Source organism: Scleropages formosus, chromosome 2, assembly GCF_900964775.1.
Source record: "Scleropages formosus chromosome 2, fSclFor1.1, whole genome shotgun sequence".
NCBI classification, from domain to species: domain Eukaryota; kingdom Metazoa; phylum Chordata; class Actinopteri; order Osteoglossiformes; family Osteoglossidae; genus Scleropages; species Scleropages formosus.
The window spans coordinates 37,078,213-37,099,435 of record NC_041807.1 but is presented as its reverse complement, the minus strand read 5'-3'; the positions used below and the strand labels follow the sequence as shown (position 1 = coordinate 37,099,435).

Genomic DNA, 21,223 nt, shown 5'->3' with positions numbered 1-21,223 from the left:
GCAGTGAGCAATTGGGATTGAATAGGTGGTCATGGTGATTAAAAAAAAGAAAGTTTCTGAAAATGTTATTTGAAGTTAATAAAAATAATAAAATGATCCTGTCCATGCTGTACCCTGCCTCACATCGTTTTGAGAATAGGCTCTGGACCACTATGACCCAAGGAGTTATTGATAATGGGTGGATAGGGCTAGTATTAGTCTTTTGTCTCAAGTTTTTACAGAACTTAACCTTTGAACAGAGCAATGTCTGTATTAAGCTTTTTTAGTGGTAAAAGTAACTCAGCGGTAGAAGTGACTTTAGCATTCCCAAAAAAAAAAAAAAAAAAAAATCCAATAAAATTACAAACACACTTCTGATCCCAGTTGGTTTTATATGCTGAGAAGCCAATGTGTTTGTCTCATTTAGGAAAAACCAGGCTCAAAACAATAAAGCAAAGTATATTTATGTAGGATCTTGAGTAAAGCTTACATTTAAATAAATGCAGAAAGTGGATACCAAAAGAGCAGCATTAAAACTAATACTTTTTTTTTATTTAAACAACTGATACTCTCAAATCTGTCATTTTCTAACCAAAACACATTTTGGACAAACACACTTCTCCGTGGGTGTTTTACTGCGACACTGAAAATACAGGACCAGGGCTGCTAACAACAGACAAATTAAAAAGTAAGCATATTCTGAGGACGCAGTGACACGGCAGGGTGGCCGGAGCCTGCTGTGTGGTGGGTCTGAGGTTTAGGTCCGGCTTGGGGTACCTGTGGTGGACTGGCGGCCCATCTGGGGTGTGTTCCTTCCCCCTCCCTCCTTGTGCACGGTGTTGAACGGTTAGGCCCTGGTTCACTGCGACCCCTCACTTGGGACAAGCAGTTGCAGACATTGTGTGTGTGTGTGGGTGTAAACATGTTCTAATGATGGAAGAAATTAATGATCTGCAACTCACCCTTCATGAGCACAGAGTCTGCATAAGAGCAGGTGGTGTAGAGTACTGGGTTGTCGTCTTGCAATCTGAAGGTCTTTGATTTGAATCCCACCTCCTGCTGTGGTACTCTTGGCATCAAAGTACTTACCCTGAATTGAAAAGGTAAGAATAACCAAGCTGTATAAATAGGTAAATCAGAGCAAAGTAGATTAACAAATTAAGTTAAATTGAACAAAGAATCCAGAAAATTGTTCTCTCTTAACTATGAACACTAAGAAATTAATAATGTATTTATTTGCTCGAGAAAGAGTGCGTTTCCACTAAAATAAAGTCATGACAGTTTTGACAAATGGGACAAGGGATTCAAGGTATACACTGATCCGTGAATATATTTCTCACAATTAAACTGAATTATCGAAACAACCTAAAAGTAACGACACAACTGGACACAAACACATATGTACAAATATGCCTACGTATTCCAAAGTGAAATAGATGTCTCACACAAACACATAGAATACAGCTTTTCAAGTTGAAATGATGTGACAGGTATACAGTGATTAGAATTAAGAGCAAGGAAATCACCCCCAAAATATCTGATAAATTCCAGGCACTTGTGATAAACCCCATGCTGAAAAGATGTTTAAAGGAACATTTGTGAAAAGGTCAAACTAACTGAACCATCCATCCCATCCATCATCAGTAACCACTTTTCCTATGCAGAGTTGCAGTGGTCTGGAGCCTATCCTGGAGGGCCACTTACTAAGAGAACACACACAATTAATAATGATCAATATTGATTATTTTCCTCCAACCCTTAAATAATAGCAGCAGGATATTCATTTAAAATAAAAATAAAAAAAAAGGGGGGGGGGGAGGGGGGCTGGGGGGAAAATCAGACCACTTTTTCAGGGTTTCATATGAAACATTTTTCATTTTCTCACCGCGGTGACATATTTCTTGACAAGTATAGCTGTGGACACCAAGACATGATAATATCATTTAAGACGATCAGCAAGTGGTATAGTGGCTACGAAAGAGAGACCCGTAACCTGATGGTTGCAGGTTCAAGCCTAACAGAAGATCTGCTGTGTTCTTATGGCTAAGAATAAAAACACACCCTACATGTCAGGAAATCAAATGATAGTTCATACAAAAACTATTAAAACACGCTGTTCCTATTTTCTTACTTCACTCAGAACATCACTCAGCTGAGCAATACAGCAAACAAAGACTTGAAAAGCATCAAACGTCTCGATGTACAGAACGTAAAAATGGGTGAAACCTCTTTAAAAGGACCACTTTCAGTCAACCGTCCGTTTTGATCTTGAGGAATGTTTAGTTTAGCTTTATCTTTAAAGATGGCGAAGCTTAAGAAAGCTTAAAGTGATGTCACCCAAGCTCAGATTTCGTCTGTTCTTGTCCACACCAGACAAAAGTCGCTCTAATGGGAATGACCTCGGATGTGGGAAGAGGAGGAAAAGTTTGTTTTGATAAGTGAAGGAATGGCCGGGCAGGTCCGAGGACGTTTGGGTGAAACACAAAAAGGGATGGCGGTTATGATTTTTCATTTGCCCGTTTCCCAATCCGATTAAGAGGCCGAGTCTTGCAGCGATTCCCTCCGTGTGCTCATTGTTCCCATGGGAACATGCGGACCAAGGTGTGGACCGACGCGTAGTCTCGTCCCTCAGCCGGGCATTGTGGTTTAGGGCTCCTCCCGTCACGCCTCGGTCTTGACGGTAGCGGTGTCAGGCACCACGCTGCGCAAGTCCACCGCTGAACCGTTCTTCCACGACTGCTCGGCCGCAGCCGCCACCTGCACCGTCCACAGGTACTGCTCTTTGGTGAAGAACGGCGCCTCCCTTCCTGCCGAAGACAACGTGCGAGTCAGAGCCTGCTGAATGCTGCACGAACACATCAATCACGGTACTCGCTACTTCACTGACTCAGTAGACACTCATCCACAGACACAGTTTTGCATTGTATCCATAAACCTACCGATATTTAAATGAGCAACATTAAATTCTAACCAAAAATAATTGTTCTTCCCAATACAGACTTCCACAAACACATTATCGCTCTGACAATTTATCACAGCCCTAGAAAAAGAGGTTAAACTACAGACAAAATTAACCGAAATTATTTTTTTTTAAAAAAGGTCACTGCACTTCCTGGAACATGATATCTGCATTATATATAATTTAAATAGGATCAGTACTAGTTCTTACAATGGATTCAGGAAGACATGGCCAAGAGGACCTTGACTTGTCTTTTAGTGATGATAAACCATCACCTTTAGGTACTAAAACAGAGTCCTTCGTCATGCAGACCACCATTTCACAAAATTTTTCCCTCAAGAATCTTTTCAAAATTCATACTCTAGGTACCACAAATATATAGAGTTAGGACTAGAACCAACAAAAATATTTCTGTTGTAATCTTCAGCACGGTTCTTAACTGGAATTATTTCGGTGAAAGAATAGCTGTTCTGCAGGAATAAGCTCTTCAGCTTTTTAGCTTTTACTAAATCAGATCAGAATAAGTACAGACATGCGTCACTTAACGACGGGGATATGTTCTGAAAAATGCATTGTTAAGTGATTTCATCGTTGTGCGGACATCATACAGTACTTAAACCTAGATGGTGTAGCCTCGATGCAATCAAGAGACGCGGTAAACAAGATTTATGACGCTGCTGCCGGTGTAACACAGCACATTGTTTTACAGTAAACATTTTTATTAGTAAAGGGTACACTGTAAAATAAGTACAGTAAATATATAAACCAGTAACATAGGTGTTTATCATCATTATCAAGTATTAAGTACGTGATTGTACGTGTTATACTTTTATACGACTGGCAGCGCAGTAGGTTTGTTTACAGCAGCACCACCACAAACGTGTGAGTAACACGCTGCACTACGATGTTGCTAATCAATAAGAATTTTTCAGCTCCATTATAATCTTATGGGACCACCGTTACGGATGCGGTCAGTCGTTAATCGACGCCTGACCGTACCTTCATCAAGGGTACTAAAGCAAGAATGGGGATTTTAACTTTGTTAAACAACAGCTCTAACCACTAGACTTCATATTATCTAATAACATGGTGTAATCATCCATCCATCCGTCCAGTCTTCATTTTCCCGCTTATTTAGTTCAGGATTGTGGGGGTCTCAAACTCACTTCAACTCATATTTAATCTAAATTAATGCAGCGCAATGCAATGTATGCTAACTCACACACACATTGTCAGAACTGCTTGTCCCATTCGGGGTAGCGGGGAGCCAGAGCCTAACCTGGCAACACAGGGCGTAAGGCCGGAGGGGGAGGGGACACACCCAGGACGGGACGCCAGTCTGTCACAAGGCACCCCAAGCAGGACTCGAACCCCAGACCCACAGGAGAGCAGGACCCGGTCCAACCCACTGCGCCACCGCACCCCCATATACTAACTCAGCGCAGCACAAAGTTTCAGTCATTAATGATTGCCAAAGGAAATGTTGCAGGTTTGCAAACACACAACATGGGAGAGCTGTAAGTCCAACATGAGGTTGACACAAGACCACCGGTCACATTCTGTACTTAATGATCCGAGTTACAGGAAAGGAACCTAGACCGAACTGCTGGTGTTCCTTGTGCCCATTTCCAGCTCACGGGTTCAAATCCAGAACAAAATCAAAACAAACAGAAGCCATCATCTGGCCATTTTCACGTGACCTGACCCCTGAGCGTCCGTAGGAAGTGCCGCAGCAGTTCACGGTAGGCATCCTGGAAGCGGTCAATGGCAAGCTGGGGCCGTGGGGCTGGAGAGGAGCTGAAGTCTGAGATGCCCAGGGGGTTCTTGTTCTCCATCTGCAAGGAGCCCTCGGACCCATGGACCTGGTGTAGATGGTTGGAAACGTTAACACAGTGCTGTGGAGGAGTTAATAGAACTAATCAAACTGTATTAAAACCCCCTTTTATGGTGTGTAATATAAAGCAGCATTAGAAAAAAAAAAAAAATACTACGCATTTTCAGTATTTCCAGGTCATTTCAAACCCAATTTTTCACACACAACTAGTGAAGAATTAACTAGAACATTTTATTGCCTTCAGCAAGAGAACAAGCGTGTGATCACACGTCACCTCCAGTCTTTGGTCGCAGCTCTTGCTGCAATGCTGGCTGACATCCAGGGAGGCCACAGCACCGCTAGAGAACTTCATGCAGATGGAGATGGAGTCGGCATCATTGAGGGCAGCGAGCTCTGTGCACGCACGCACACACAGAGAAGAGGATTCTAAATTCACTCCTACCATGGCTGCACAACATAACTGTGACAAGAAGACTGTCCATTTACATTTATTCATTTAGCAGATGGTTTTCTCCAAAGTGATGTACATATTAGAGAAAATACAATTTGTACATTACATTAACAGAAAGGGAAACAGTTGCAGACATGTGATTAAGTAAACCTAGTTTGTTTGTTTCCACTTTATGCACCAATGTTCATCACACAAGTAGGTGCACAAAACTCAGTGCAGACTAATTCTGATCACCTTTCTACAAATTTTTTTTTTTTAAAAAAAGGAACAAACATTTATATACAATACAGGAGTAGTGGCTGTGTAAAGGCTTAAGTTTGTTTTGTTTGCAACTCAGAAGTCACTCTTACCTCTAACCAAAAAACAAGAGCTTAACACAGAAATCCCTCAATTTATTCCATAAAGCCTCTAAGTTTCTAACATAGCTATCACTGCAAAATGCTTAGTGTTCCCAATGTTTGAACTGAAAGTAAAACTGAGTAAAAATACAGGTTCTCCACAAACTATTATTCAGTCCCAACTGTTGGCCAACTCATCCCATAACCAAGAGGAACACTTCATCTGTTTACTGAACACCAACATTTAGAAACACCAGACACCAGTTGTGAACACTAGAAGCAAGTTGAATTAAGACGCATTGTGTTGTAGTGACACCTACTGGCCGGCTACATAAATACAGGCTGTGTTTGCTCTCAATTTTATGAAAACAAATTAGTGAACAAAATGCAATGAAAAATAAACCAAATGGAAAACGTTTGATTCTCTGATGCTCTGTGGCACGAGATGCCGCTGCCGACTCTTCCAAGGAAAACATCATGCAAAAGTTGCAGCACAAACCTTTTAGCTATATTTTCTGTCATTTGGAGCCTTGAGGATAAGAGGAATCGATATTTTGTATTAAAGCACACTTAAACGTTGCTCAAGCCCTTTAGCACGAGGTCAGCTTCACTGCAATAGCATCCCATTGCTGCACAGCAACCCGGAGGCCAACTGGCACTGGAAGGAGCAAGGAACAGTCTGCTCTACCTGCACAGAAGGCATGACCCAAGGAAAAGATGGTGTCTGGAGCCCGTTCTCCCAACAGCCAACAGATGACATCGATGTCATGAACCGCCAAGCTGTAGAAGATCCCGCCTGTAGAGAGAACCAATTTCATCCAAAAGGGGATTACAGCTCTCAACAGTATGACCGCAGTCCTGCGGTGAAAATATGCATTGTCCATAACTCAAACATTCAATTTGAAGTCAACAGATCTTTTGACTAAAATAAGTGAAGTATGGAAAGCAGAATAGAAAATCCTGTCTCGTTTGCTATGCAAGGCGTGAAGAAAAGTTGCCCGCAAACGAAACTTAATCCTCATACCAGATGATTTGATTCTGTTCACAGTGGGATGGGGGTAGAGGCGGGTGATGGACGAAATCCGCTGTATCCTGCCAAGGCTGTCGTTCTCGTTCACCCGCTTGTGCAAGTACTGCAGGGCTGGGTCGAAACGTCTACGAGAGCCATACGTACACACCCACTGTAAATTCACACCTGTGTGGAGGTTCATACACGTTCAGCTAGGTCTGGGCAGCAAGGCTTGCATACTTGTAGAACCCACACACGAGTGGTCTTCCTCGGATTTCGGCTTCCTCGAAACAGGATTCCGCAACAAAGCGGTCTAAGCTGGGCAGCTTCTCACAAAATACACCTTTACCTGCAAGACAAAACAATTCCCATGGGATCCCATGTTTTTTTGGTTGGTTTTTTTAATTTATTTATTAGTTTAAAGAATGTTGAACGCTTTTTTTAAACTTTCCGTTATCTAATAAAAACATTAATATTTTCACAATAAGATCACTATAAGCTACTATGTACGTGCAAGTTTTTGCGGGTTCCTTCAAGTAAAACTACTGGAAAAATATGATGTAGCCATGCAATTTCAAACTTTTTCACACTTCCTGCTCTACATACCTGCACGCAAGGCACGGAGGACCACTGGGGAGGCATCGCCTGGGGGAGAGCAGACCACCACACCCGCTACCCTAGTAATCAAAAACAGAGGAAGCTCATCACTACTGCAGCCACAACCTAACTTTGTTCCTTTACATTATATTAATAATATAATTGTGAAAAAAAAAAACAAATATGCTAGGATTCCCAGATGGCAAAGTATCAGCTCAACCAAAATCTCCTTTGGCCTGAGCCAGCCGGTAAAACAGCAAGGATCATCCACTGACGGCCAATCACAATGATCCGAGGAGTCAATTAGCAACAATGACCCTCAGACAACCAATATCTTCCTCTGACAGTCAGCAATGCTGAGCCCCAGACATGCAACCAGCAACAACTGTCTAACAGACACTTAAAAATGCTCAGGCTCAGTTAGCACAAGGGATCATCACAGAACCAAGCAGATGAACTCAGGGTTCAATAACAGGTCCCTGACCTACCGTGGGTCACTGAGAGCCACATCCATGTCCACAGTGTGCAGCAGCCTGGTGTGAGCGAGCCGCTCCTGGCCGAAGTAGCCGTTCACGTCCCAGCGATGGTCCTCCACTACATACAGCAGGTGGCAGCAGCTCTCCTCCAGCAAGCTGCGGCACAGGGCCCTGCAGCCAGAGGCTGCGCCGATCAAGGCCAATCCCACACCGGTGCCCACGGGCCGGCTCCTCCCAGAGCTGGGGCAATCTGCTGGCAGTAGCCACCGGCTGGGCCCCAGTGCCGGCAGCCCTGCACCCTGAGCTCGAGAGACAGACACCGAGGGGGCGCGGGAGGAGGCCACGCCCTTCCCATCGGGGGCAGCACCGGAGTGAACAGTAGGTCCTACCTGGGAAGGGGTGCACAGACGGGACATGACGCTGGTGGAAGAGCAGTGGTTTCCTGCCGAGACCTGCACGGACGGTAAGGTCAAGGGTGCCGTGGAGTCCAGCTGCCCAGGTGAACTGGGCTGGGGATCCATCTCTGGCAACCTGTACGGAGCCAAAACACAGGACATGCTCTCAGTTGCGGCAGAAAGGAAGCAGGTCGTCACAGGTGCCACGCTTTACACCACGTACTTCATTTTGCATTATGTGGTATTCATTTTCACCTGACATAGGAAGCAGTGGCAAGCACATGGTTTTAAAACGAATTAACTGGCTTAAGCAGAAGCACATCAGAACCCTGTGGTTTGAACTGTATCACAGGCAGATGTTGCACAAATCCTAAAAGCATATGGAGTCTGAAGCACAATGCATTGCTTATTCTCAGAGAATTAATCGTAGGTTAATGCCTCAGATTTACAGTATATTTCAAGTGTTAGGGTCTCAGTCTAAAATTAAATTTACATTACATAAAACTAAAGTATCAGGAATGCTGAAAGGAATTACATTACATAAAACTAAAGTATCAGGAATGCTGAAAGGAATTAATCTATTAATCTATCTTTAATTTCCAAAAACTACATTATCTATGCACAATGATGCAATGTGCCAAATATTCTTCGTAAACCCACCTTGAAGACTGTGCCTGTTCAAGGACAAGTAGAGATTTGGACAATTTAAATGAATGGCTAAAATGCATTATCATAAATCCACTGCTAAAGTATATAAATGTTCATGTTATGTTCTCAGGTGTTTAAATCCATTAAACAACAATTATATTTGTTTCATAGTACTACTGTCATCCCACTCTGATTTTTTTTTTTTTTTTTAAACAAACAGTTCATCTTTCTTTGCTTATGAGTGAAAAATATTGGTTAGTACTAAATACAACTTCAGTATACAGTATGTTGACAATTGCATTCATAATCTGTGACTCCCCAGAAACACACAGCATATTCATGGATGTACGAACTAACACAATATTGAGCTTTACTGCCATCTAATGGTATCTGATAGAATACTGTTCTCTGTTTTGGTTCCTATCAAACACTTTCATCCAAGATGACTTATAATGTTAAATGGCCAAGGTAACTACAACTTATCCTTTTATACAGAAGTATATTAGTACCATATCAATTCAGGATAAGTACCCTGATCAACGGTAGTATAGCAGAAGTGGGATTCAAACGTAGAATCTCCAGATTGCGATGCGACTGCCATAAATGCTACACCACCTGCTACTACCATTTCTATTCATTTTGTTATAAACTGACAATACATGTAACTAAACTTTTTGCTTAAAGAGGAACGATTAATGCGAGGACAGGACAGGGCTTCCAGCATTTCTCATGTTGTGCTCCCCTAAATGTTACAGAGGGCCTTCCCAAATGTTTAATCAAATGTTTTCCCATCAGCCGATTTACTACGTGTGCACAGAAAATAATAATTAGACCAAACATCCAGAAGAATGTAGGGCTACAATTTATTCATTTCACAGATTAACACTTCCCCCGCTGCTTCTGAAGAGCATGTCGTGTGCGGGAGATTACACCCATTCCAGAGATAATGGGGTTAATTTGTTCTATGAAATCAACCCGTTAAGCAAATTTTGACTCTCAGGGGGGTCAAATTATCATTATTTCTAATTTACATTTAGCTCACACTTTTCTCCTAAGTGACTTACTATTTGTACAGCTGGGTAATTTCTTGCTAGAGCAATTTTTTTTAAGGTAAATACCTTGCTCAAGGATAGTACAGCTGGAGGTGAGTCTCAAACCTGCAACCTTTAGGTCCAAAGCCAGCAGCTCTAACCATGCTACCTGCGACCCATGCTTATGAAGCTTACAAAGCTTATGAAGGCCCTGCTGACAAAAATAATCGGATCACAATTCCAACATTTTCAATATTTCTAACAAAATGTATATTTCTAACTTATAAGTTTATTCTTAACTTTATAGTATTTTCATTCATTCATTTATTCTCAATAACTGCTGGTGCAGTGCAGGGTCATGGCAGTGCAGAGCCTATCCAGAAAACAGAGGGCATGAAACAGGGTACACCCTAGGAGACACTGATAGTTTGGCACACGGATGTTTAAGAAGAAATATAATGTACTTAAGAATCACACATCTGCAGCTACGTCTTTCTCCTAATGTAATACACAAACTATTTTCTTTGAGATGTACGTCACTTTGGAGAAGAGCGTCTGCGAAATGAATACATGTAAATAACGTTCACAAAACCACTGTCTGTGTGTCTCACTCTGCAAAGTACAAAGATATGTTACTAACAAATGTTCAATCTCCCCCCCACCGTTGCTTTAGTGCCTTTAGGGCAAGGTACTTATCCTGAACTGCTCCAGTAAAGATTACCCTGCTGTATAAACTGGTCAATAATTCTAAGCAGCTTAACACTAAGTTGCTCTGCAGTAAAGCCTCAGCTAAAGGAATTAATGGCAACAGTACAGAATTAGCCATTTCAGTTGCGATATTAGATTTACCGTAATCGATGGTTGTGATTGGCTGAGACTGTCAGTGTGCAAAGTAGGAAGCACCTATGGTTGGTTTTTTAATGCAACAAGCATGACCATGTTAATACAGTGCTTAAAGGTATATCCATCCCCTTCCAAAATTAGAAGAGGAGCCCAAACAGCACCATTTGAACCCTACTGGTACATTAGGTTAGGGGTCATTGTTTGAATGAGGTTAAAACACTAGATTTACCAAGACTGACATCACTGAGGGACAAAAACCTTTGGGTTTGAGACGTAGATACAAGTGCCTCATACAAGCTGCTGCACTGAACAAAATACTCGTTGTGGAAGTATTGATCACGTAATCCGTAAGGAAAAAAAAGCCACTCTAATGAATAATAAGCCCATTGTATAAAAAAGGCATACATTTTCATAACTCTTTGCAGCAGTTTTTTATTATATGACTCCCGAGTGTCCTTTAAAGGGTACAGCACAGTGAAACGTCTGTACTTTGAAATAAGTCTTTGAACGCTTTGATTACACACTGTATAAAAACTGGAAGGTATCTCCAGGCCTGGGATACAAACAGTGAGTCTCCCATTCACATCTGAGAAGTGGTAGCTATCCCCCGATCACTGATACAAAGCTAAGAACTCTTGTATCTCACATTTATACATGGTGAGCAGGTGGTATCCGGCAGATCTTTCATACAGTTACAACCCGTACGCCTCTCCCACTCATTTCTTATGCGCAGTAGGTATCTCCAGACTTCTCAAAGTTAACACTAGTTTGTCTCTCCAGTTTATATCTGATGAGCAGCAAGTACCCCTAAATTACTGATGCAAAACAAAGGAGGCTAGTGTGTATCTTCCCCTTAAATAATATCTGATGCACAGCAGGTATCTCCAGATTTTTCAGACACCAGCAGTGAGTGTATCTCTCCCCTTATTATCTGATACGCAGCAGGTATCCCAGACTTTTCACACACAGACACCACTGTATCTCTCCCGGCTTGTGCAGCCACGTAACCAACTCTGTACCGGGCCCGTAAGGGCCTCCTGCTCCCGCACAGCAGCAGCTCCGATCGCTGCCTGCCCTGCGTGTCCAGCTGCGGCGCGAAGGCCCGCGAGGAGCCCCTCTCACTCACACGTGCACCTCCTTCCGGTCCCAAGTCTTGACGAGCCGCCGGTTGCGGTAGTGTCTGGCCGAGGCCAGGTGCTCGAGGATGCGGTCCCGGCGCACCCGCACGGGGATCTCGCACGCCTTGCAGTAGAGCACCTCCAGGAGGCTCCTCTCGCCGGAACTCTGCTGCTCCACCAGGTGCCTCTTGACGGCCAGGTCGCCAAACTCGGCCGCGTAGTCGTGCAGCGTCTTCTTCTTGCGGCCCATCTATCGCGACTTTCGTCAGCCTTACTACATTAAAAATGGGCGGGAAAATAAATGACCTCTGCCCGCGGTCGGACGGCGGTGTCTCCCGCTTGCTGTTATGTCGAAGTGGCGCGGCTAGCAATTAGCTTGCTAGCTAAACAAATCGTTTTTTTTGCACCGCGGTGCGGCGGCGGCCTGCCGGTCGAGCGCCCTCCTTCCCCGCATCTGGCGGCGGCTCTCGGCGCGCCCCGCTCCCCGCGCGCTCCGGCCCTCGCGCACTCGGCTCCCACAGGCGCGCCACTCCTCACGCGCCTCACTCCTCCTCGCGCTTTGTCCCGCTGTTTACGCGTCGCGAGGGCTCCGTCGTTGCCGTTTCCTCCCTGCGCCGCGCACCGTCCATCGCTGCGCCTCGACGACAGACGGACAAACACACCGTTTCCCCCCCGGGGAGCCCTCCTTCATGTCCGCCTCCTCCTCCTCCTCGATGGGCGCTCCGATGATTCGATTGCCCCCTTTTTCTCCTGCTGCCCGCTCTAAACAAATTAAAGTATAGAGAAACAGTTATCGTGTGTTTTAAGAAACACACACGCCATTAGACTATTTCGCACTCTAAAACACGGTCTTTCTCTCGGACGCACAGCGCTGCAGCTTCTCCGTCCTGCTCACCTGCTGTTTACTTCCTCCCCACATTTCGCCCCCTGCCTCTGCTTTAGCTGCGTCCCCTTTGCTCCAGCGCCCCCTCAGGACGTGCGCGGAACTGCAGGCCTCGGGGACCCGGACTCACCGCCTGCACCTCGCTGCTGTTCGCTCTTACTATGGTACACAGGACGAGAGTGCAGTTACACACACGCTGTGGGAGATGGTAAACGGAGGAGAATCCGAGCTGGAGTATCACATTCTAATAAGGACATTTTATTTTTTTACCTTTTTCCTACGCTAACTTTACTAACTCGTTTTCAAAGCAAGTACTGTGTTTTCTTAGTTTTTCCTTATTAATTTTTAACCCTTATTATTATTTTTTTTCATTCTGATGTTTTCTTTAACCTTATTAAACGTACCATTTATTAATCTTTATTAAGTCTTCTCATTAATTTTTATTCCTTCTGTGATGTACTACTACCAAGAATTAATAAGCCTTAAGAAATGTTTCTTTCGATGAGAACTTGAAATGTTCAAGATAGTACATGGGCTTTTTGGCCTGAAATAAAGTTGCTTTAGTGAGCAGTATATATATAGACTTTTGCAACTAAATTTCAATGGTTGAACTTTCCAGACATCAGGATATAGTGAGTGAATTGTGGCTCGAAGAACAAAGGTGTTCTTAAATAACATACAAACAGGCAAAGCATATATTGAGCTTTAAATTTCAAGTCAGTAGGTTGTGTAGCAAAGGTTTTCATAAAAAATAGTGACTGAAAATATTCAGCCTATTTATAATTGTTCATATTTAATTTATATTTATATATATTTCTATTTCTATGGTCAAATTATTTATGTGATCATAGATACTGTACATGCAAGTAATTGCACTCTTTGAATATTATTTTGTGTATTTTATTCATGCTTTGTTACTTTATTCTCTATATTGTATTCTTTATACTCTAATACTGTCATGTCACATGTATATGAATGAACATCACTGTATCAGATTTCTTGTATGTGCCTCCTGGAAAAAACTGCTACCCCCCAGGACCTCCACCCTTATAAAGAAAATAAATAATTTGCATCTGGAATTTTTGTGGGCCCTCTCCAGGAATGGGCCCCGACAATCATCACCACTATTCACCGAAATAGCGACAGCCATCTGTACAAACCTGCTGGGCCATTAAAGTGATAAATCATCACATTTTTGCAAAATACTTCTCCCAAATCAGAGTTTTTCTTTTTGGGTGTTTAGTGTTTTAATTCATTTAACGTATCATTTTCTCAAAGTTGACTTGAAGTGTTGGGTTTGTATGGTAAGCCGCTTACACAGATTTACATTTATTCATTTAGCTGACACTTTTCTCCAAAGCGACTTACAGTCTTAAGGTTACAATTATTTACCCATCTATACAGCCGGGTAGTTTTTACTGGAGCAATTAGGGTGGGTATCTTTCTCAGGGGTGCTGCATGTGGAGGTGTGGATCAAGCCTGCAGCCTTTGGATCCAAGGGCAGCAGCTCTAACCAGTATGCTACCTGCCTCCCCCCATACCCACTTATACACTTGGATAATTTTCTTGTACCAATTCAGGATACATACCTTACTCAGTAATACAACAGGTAGAGGTGGAATTTAAACCCAGGACACTCCAGGTGAAAGGCTACGGCCCCGAACACTATGCCACCTTTACACACTATTCAAATACACCAGAGTTTCCTGATGATATCAAGTACTAATTTATATATATGTATATTTGTGGGTATTGACAGAACCAAAACAGATGGAGAGCTGTTTCTAAAGGACCTTCACAAAAGTGAGCAGCTGGTGTTGATGTCTTTTTTAAGTCTCAGGATAAAGCACTTACTTGGGTAAACTTTGTGAATTAATTTATAGGAGATTTCCCTCACTTTATTAGTCAAAAGGAATTTCATAGGTAACGTCCACACCTTTTTCCAAGGGATATTATCAATAAATTTATTCTAGTTCGGGACCACATACGGCACTGAAATAGCATCCCTTTGGAACAAGGCCCCGATCGCTGTTATTTCTGCGGAAACTGGGAGAGAAACAGATCTGCCCCACAGCAGAAGAACACAGGTCCAGGTTTGGAGTGGCAGGAGTTAAAGAAGGCTGTTGGTTTCTGAACAACATGATGACACCTGAAGGTATTGCATCAAAAACTATGGCAAATTCCTTTGGCGTAACAGGTGTCTTGTGTTTAGTGAAGAATTCACCATAGCGCATTAGTTGTCCAATAGGAAGACGTCTGAGTTCGGTCTGCGTGACGTCACATTCGGGAGCCTTGAGAGTTCGTAGCACTGTAGTCCAATAACCTTGCAGTGTTTTTAGTTTGAAACACAGCTAACAGTTAACAGTCAGAAGAAGAACATTTATCAAAAAAGTTAAGGGTACGGCCTTAATTACACTTCATCTTGAGTCGGGATATGATAAAACGTAAACTGTTGTCTTTCTGAGCTCTATTAGTCGTGCCTGGAGTACAGTCGGTAGTCCAGCGAAAGCGCTGACGCGATCCCATTGGGCACGAGATCCAAGCCGTGGTGACACAGCGGCAGCTGCAGGTAAGAAAAATGCTTTAGTTAGTGCCGTGCAGGATGCCGGTTTTATCGTCTACTGTGTGACTGATGTGTTGCGCATTATCACGTTGACAGAGAGAGCGGAGAACTCAGTGAATAAAGGGTTTATCTTCTGTTAGGCTTTCGTATCATATTTGTTCAAGCATCGAACGTTCAACTGTCAAGCCGCCGCCGTATCACATTTTACCGGAAGTGAGTTGTTCGCTTTTTCGTCCGGATGTGAGTTGTTCATTCGTGTGGGCGGAAGCTTCCATATTTGTAGTTTTGCACGGATTCACTTGCCTTACGTTGAGTTGTACAGCTAGCGCTAATGGACTACAACCCGGAAGTAGCTCAAAGAGGAACTACAAACTGGATGGGGTCGTTTTGTGGTCGATGGTATGAAAGAAATCCAGTACTATCTGAATGATCACAATGAGGATGAATGTTCTGGCTCAGTAGCTACGGGACTTCAGAAAAGACTGTTTTAATTTAGTGTAGTTAGGCGAGATCGGTAATTTTGACTAAATTTGTACTGATTTTTTTCTTTTTTTTGTTTTTTTTTTTTCTCTCCCCACCGGTTGCCAGGTTGCCACCTTTTTCTGGTCAAATTTTTTTAATTTATTTAACAAAACTGTCCCGGTCGAACCAAACCGTCAAACATAATCAGGTGTGTAATTTTTGAGTTAATGTGTTTGTTTTATTCTTAAACTGATAGCATATGTCGGGTGTCGTGTCACGTACTGTTCTGTAACACATTTTTCATTGAGATTAATAAACGAATTTATTATTGTCTTGCTACGGTTTTTCTCAGTCAGTCTTGACGTTTAAATTAAATTAAGGTGGGTAATAATTATTTCTTTTGTTTAAGGGGGAGATTCGGATCCTTCTGTTCAAGCTGTTAAATACTCTGAAGTTTAGTTTAATTTTTTGTAACACAAACCTGCCTATATTATATATTTGGATGGTTTACTCTTTGGTCACAAATACAGTGTTTTACAGCTTGTTAATGTTTAACTGGATCGATACTAAAGTTTGATTCCGCCAGCTGGAGTTGGTACGTCAGTAGTACAGATCATAGGACTTACAGTCTTAAGGCACCTACCTTGAACTCACACGCACACTGAGGCTGGAGGGGGAGGGGACACACCCAGGACGGGACGCCAGTCCATCACAAGGCACCCCAAGCGGGACTCGAACCCCAGACCCACCAGAGAGCAGGCGCAGGCTAAACCCGCTGTGCCCCCCTATCTTGAACTCAATTGTGTAAAAGAGCCTGTTACATAAAAGAGTAAACTGTACAAGTTACGCACCATGTGGATATGAATATTTACATTTATTTATTTATCAGACACTTTTCTCCAAAGCAACTTCCAATGAACTCTTATGTAGTGTTATCGGTCCACACACCTTATTCACCGTGGTGACTTACACTGCTAGATACACTACTTACACTGGGTCACTCATCCATACATCAGTGGAACACACACACACTCTCTCTCTCTCACACTGAATATGTGATATCCAACTAACTGTTGTTCAACAGAGGCAGAATGTCGGAAGGAGACAGCAGCGCAGAGAGCATCCATGGGAAGCCGTCGGTGATCGGGATGGTTTTCACGCGACTCGGACAGGTCCCCGCGACACTCGACACCTTCAGAGTCCCTCTGTTCGCATGCAAAAGAAGAATATCACGGGGAAACGCTTAGAGGCCGTGCAGCATTTTATATTTTCGCTGCAACAGCGTTGCCCTTGTCTCTCGTTTTCATTTAAGATATTAGTAATCGGAATAGTTTCCTTCAAATGTGTTTTCTCTAACGAACAAGGAATTCTTTGTCTGACTATGCCAGTAACAGCTTTTGATGGTATCCCCACCTCCGTGTGTTTTACAGGTATATCAGTCATGGCTGGACAGGTCGACGCCGTTCTCTGTAGGCCGCTGGGCCGTCACTCTATTGCTAGTGCTCATCTACATGATAAGGGTCTATATATTACAGGTAAGATCTTATTTTTTTTTTGGCTAACTTTTTCTTTTAATGCAGTTGAACATCAGTACCTTGGGGTGCCTTGCGACGGACTGGCGTCCCGTCCTGGGTGTGTCCCCTCCCCCTCCGGCCTTACGCCTTGTGTTGCTGGGTAGGCTCCGGCTCCCCACGATCCCGTATGGGACAAGCGGTTCAGAAACATCAGTACCAAGATGTTAGTCTTGCCTCTAGGTCCTGCTTTTTAATTAGTTGGGAGACTGGTGTTATTCCGGTTTGTGTGTGTGGTTTGTGCCTTCAGTTGATTTTCTTCAAGTGCTTTTTTTTTTTTTTTTCTGTGTATCTGTGCAGGGATGGTATATAGTCACGTACGCACTGGGAATTTATCATCTCAACCTATTCATTGCTTTCTTGTCCCCAAAAGTGGACCCATCACTACTGGACGATTCAGGCAAGTTACAAATATTGCAAGAAGGTTACAGGAAGACCACCTATTTTTGATCCCTCATTGCAGTGTTCTGTGTAATATAATATATATACACACATATACTGTCCAGGTTGAGTTAGGCAAAATGTAAGAAAAAGAATGTTCCCCAGACTGAATTTATCCAGCAAACACTCCATGTGCTTCTCCACCAGACGAAGGTCCTTCGTTGCCCACGAAGCAGAATGAAGAATTCCGACCTTTCATTAGGAGGCTACCTGAGTTCAAGTTCTGGTAAGGCCTTTCGTGACTTGACTATGGTGTGTCGCTGTCATAGCTGAAGACTGGGGACCCTTAGGCAGCGCTTCTCTTTTCCCCCGGTGTTGCAAAGGGCCTTCGTGGACTGCTAGTTTAGGCTTTCATTTGTGATGATGATGTAAGCATTCCACAGACCTTGGAGATTTTGTTTCTATTTAGTTACAGTAGAGATGGGAATCTGGTACTTGACCCCAGGTGCCAACATGTACACCTCCCACAGTGTGTACTGATAAAAGTGAACACAGCCTTTCGCTGCAGTCCCCAGAGTGCAATATACACATAAAAAAGTCTTATTTAACGAGAATGAATGAACTGCATAATGTGTTGAGGTTTCAGTTGCTCCCTGAAGTTGCATTAGTCTGAACGCTTTAGAACTTTGCTGTCAAACCGATATCTTATGCCTGGTTTGTAATTAAAATCAAGGTGTAACTATACATATTTTATTGCGCTGTCTTTGTAGATACTAGTAGTGTTTCAGCTGTTGTTTTGCACAGAACAGCCAGACTGTTTTGTTTGATCTTACTGGATGTCTAATTTGGTGCGTTTTGTTTTTTCTATTTTAGGCATTCAGCAACAAAAGGCATCGTCATCGCAATGATTTGCACGTTTTTCGAAGCCTTCAACGTGCCAGTGTTCTGGCCCATTCTCGTCATGTACTTCATCATGCTCTTCTGTATCACCATGAAGCGGCAGATAAAGGTAACCTTGCGTCAACACGCGGTTCTAGTCCTGTGGGGTTGAAGAGAACCGTTCAGTTATTCCTAGGTGTTTTGTGTACCGCTTGATCTTGAAATGCAGTACACTTTAGTAAAGCCTCAAAAAATGTGTCTTGCAATATGTTACTGCCCTGTTTTTGGAACAGCAGTTGGCATTGCGGTTAGAGCTGTTGGGTAGCAGTTTAAAGGTCCCCAGTTTCAATATCGCTCCCTCTTTAGTACCATTGATGAAGGTACTTTACCCTGAGTCGATACAGTAAGAATACCCAACTGTATAAATGGGTAAATCTCTGTAAAGGTATCTAACGGTGTAAGTTGCCTCAGACAAAGGTGTCAGAAAAACATATTAAAGAATATCGGTAACAAGAAATATTCTGGAGCCCGTTTGAAGGACAACGCAGACCACCGTTGACCCCACTTTAAGAGCTTCAGATTTAACTGACTGAAACTTTGTATAGCTTTTATATTTTTAGACGTTTTGGGAATGAAGACTTTTAATTTTTCTGTTTTTCTGCAGCATATGATCAAGTACAGGTACCTGCCCTTCACACATGGGAAGAGGACATACAAAGGCAAGGAAGACACAGGGAAAACCTTTGCTAGTTAAAAATTTCTGGCGACTTAGCAACATTTGTCATGGAATAAACAGGAGGAGATCAGGTGGGAGTTTCTGATACAAAAAATGGAAGAGCGTTTTGATCCATTGTGACAGTGATAAGGAACTGGGGGACAGTTTTTATTTTTATTTTTTCCCTTTAAAGGAGATTACGCACTGCCTTTGCTTAAAGAACTTTGTGTGGCGATTTTCGAGGAAACACTTGCTGCCTGTTCTGCAGGTAAATGCAACAGTAAATCTTTTTGGCCTCAAAAAACAATCAGTTTGAGGGGCAGTTATAAAGTATAACTTAATCTCAACAGTAGAAACACCCCCACTTTTGTGTTCCGCGTTATCCTACTGGTGAGGCTGTTCATCCTGTGATATTCAGGGATTTTATCAGATAACTAAAACTCCATTTTATTGCCCGCTAATCTAGAATGTTATTATATTTAAATATTATTCTGCATGTAGATATTTATTATGATTTTAGTTTATTCACAGTTGCCAAATTTAAATTTGCCTCTAATTACCCATATACACTATTTTCCACTGTATTATTTCTTGCATATAGTTTCCCTGTGACGGTAAGAGTGTCAAAAAGTGTCTTTTGTAGTAATGGTCAGAGAGAAGCACAGATTTCAGGGTCCTATTTTGTGTGTGTCACATTGTCCTTCTGCCTTTATGCCTCGGCTGCCTCAGAGTGCTGTGGGTTCGGATGCGTCTTGTTTAAGATCGACCTGCATGCGGACTTCAGGAGAGCATATGGTCTATCATAATGGGGGGACTGTTCTGCTATGTGTTTTTCCCATAGCCTGGAAAAAATACTTTTTGACCAAAGCATTTCCATAGTGGGGAAAAGATTTCATCTTCATTTTCATACAAGAGGGTTGGGTGGTTTCATTTGCAATGTGGGATTTTTTTTTTTCTTTACGGGATCCATTTACTATGCTAGAGCTCTTTATGGGCAGTTTTTTTCTTTGTTTTTTTTTATTTTTATTAAATTTCCCCCGTTGAAGAGTATTGCTGTCAGACACTTGGCTCTGGATACATTCCTATTGAGATGTGGTATACCATGCTTCAGTACTACATTTTACAGGTCTGCGATGCCCTAATTGGAAAAAGTACTCTGGCACAACGTCATCATTCCGGTAAACAGCAGTCCTTTCCAAAAAGGAACTGATTTTATTGCTTCTTTTGAGTTCATTGAGAAAGGGCTAAAATATGGAGTTTATTCTACTGGGCAAATGACATTTCAAATTAGTGGCTCACATATATATGTCTCAAAAAGTAGTTGTGATATTCAGGCATGTGGTTGGGGGGGGGAAATGTGGAAAAAGCTGAATAATCACTGCTGTGAAGGATCAAAACATTCTTTTCCTGTGCAACATGTTTCAAAAAGGGTTGTTTGGTTTGAAACAAAGTTGTCAGACGGTGTCAACATTTTCTTTTACATATGCAAGTGTCATGAAACAGTGGAAACTTTTTCAGATGAACTCGCATGTTGTTATTACTGGGTTTTCTTGTGCTTCAGAATTGGGGGGGAGGGACCTGATTTTATTTCCAAAATGTAATTTTTCACTCCAGTTGCTATTAAAGAAACTTTCAGTTTATATTTAATAAGTATTTGTATTCCAGGTGTTGTTTGGGTTTGTTTTTTCTTCCACCCCCTGATTCTTAGGGGCTGATGAGGTATATACTTAACTGAAAATGTAGCAGAAGGAACATATTTTATGGATATATTTGACTTCTGTTCAAGGATGAAAACAATTACACAGTGCTATTCAGCAATTAGACTTATTTTAAAATACTATTCTGTCAAATTAGTTATGATGCACACCATTGTGTATCCAGACATGACTCCTGTTTGGGAAATTATGATGGATTTTTAGGTATCGTTCTCATCGCTGGGGTGACATGAGTGCCAGCCCACAAGTTAATGAGCAGCTGTTGGACCTTATATGTGTGAATGAGCTCCATTACTTTCAGTGGTGTGATGAGCTGTATTCATTTGCCCCAGATCCTTCGACTAAGCCTGGTTGCATTCAGAAGCTGATTAATCCC

At 42.5% G+C, this 21,223-nt stretch overlaps 2 protein-coding genes across 5 annotated transcripts; one reads left to right on the top strand and one right to left on the bottom strand.

Annotated features, from left to right (window-relative positions):
* Window positions 1-1,824: 1,824 nt before the first annotated feature.
* LOC108924937 (myo-inositol 2-dehydrogenase-like) lies at window positions 1,825-12,640 on the bottom strand. 2 transcript variants are annotated; one of them, XM_018736609.2, is made up of 10 exons: window positions 12,574-12,640; window positions 11,687-12,440; window positions 7,656-8,174; window positions 7,177-7,247; window positions 6,811-6,919; window positions 6,586-6,716; window positions 6,250-6,357; window positions 5,047-5,165; window positions 4,644-4,800; window positions 1,825-2,786 (listed from the first exon to the last, which is right to left on the bottom strand). In XM_018736609.2, exons 2-10 carry the CDS (start codon window positions 11,926-11,928, stop codon window positions 2,641-2,643), a joined length of 1,602 nt encoding a protein of 533 aa, XP_018592125.2. In that variant the 5' UTR covers window positions 11,929-12,440; window positions 12,574-12,640; the 3' UTR covers window positions 1,825-2,640. The 2 variants fall into 2 exon arrangements, with proteins under 2 accessions (XP_018592125.2, XP_029105659.1); XM_029249826.1 differs by having other exon boundaries at window positions 12,546-12,584.
* Window positions 12,641-14,808: 2,168 nt separating this feature from the next.
* Window positions 14,809-20,740, top strand: rer1 (retention in endoplasmic reticulum sorting receptor 1). 3 transcript variants are annotated; one of them, XM_018736526.2, is made up of 8 exons: window positions 14,866-15,130; window positions 15,713-15,794; window positions 16,671-16,758; window positions 17,017-17,121; window positions 17,458-17,557; window positions 17,746-17,824; window positions 18,412-18,547; window positions 19,082-20,740. In XM_018736526.2, the coding sequence occupies exons 3-8, from the start codon at window positions 16,678-16,680 to the stop codon at window positions 19,169-19,171; spliced, it is 591 nt and encodes a 196-aa protein (XP_018592042.1). In that variant the 5' UTR covers window positions 14,866-15,130; window positions 15,713-15,794; window positions 16,671-16,677; the 3' UTR covers window positions 19,172-20,740. The 3 variants fall into 3 exon arrangements, with proteins under 3 accessions (XP_018592040.1, XP_018592042.1, XP_018592041.1); XM_018736524.2 differs by lacking the exon at window positions 15,713-15,794 and having other exon boundaries at window positions 14,809-15,130; XM_018736525.2 differs by lacking the exon at window positions 14,866-15,130 and having other exon boundaries at window positions 15,497-15,794.
* Window positions 20,741-21,223: the final 483 nt, after the last annotated feature.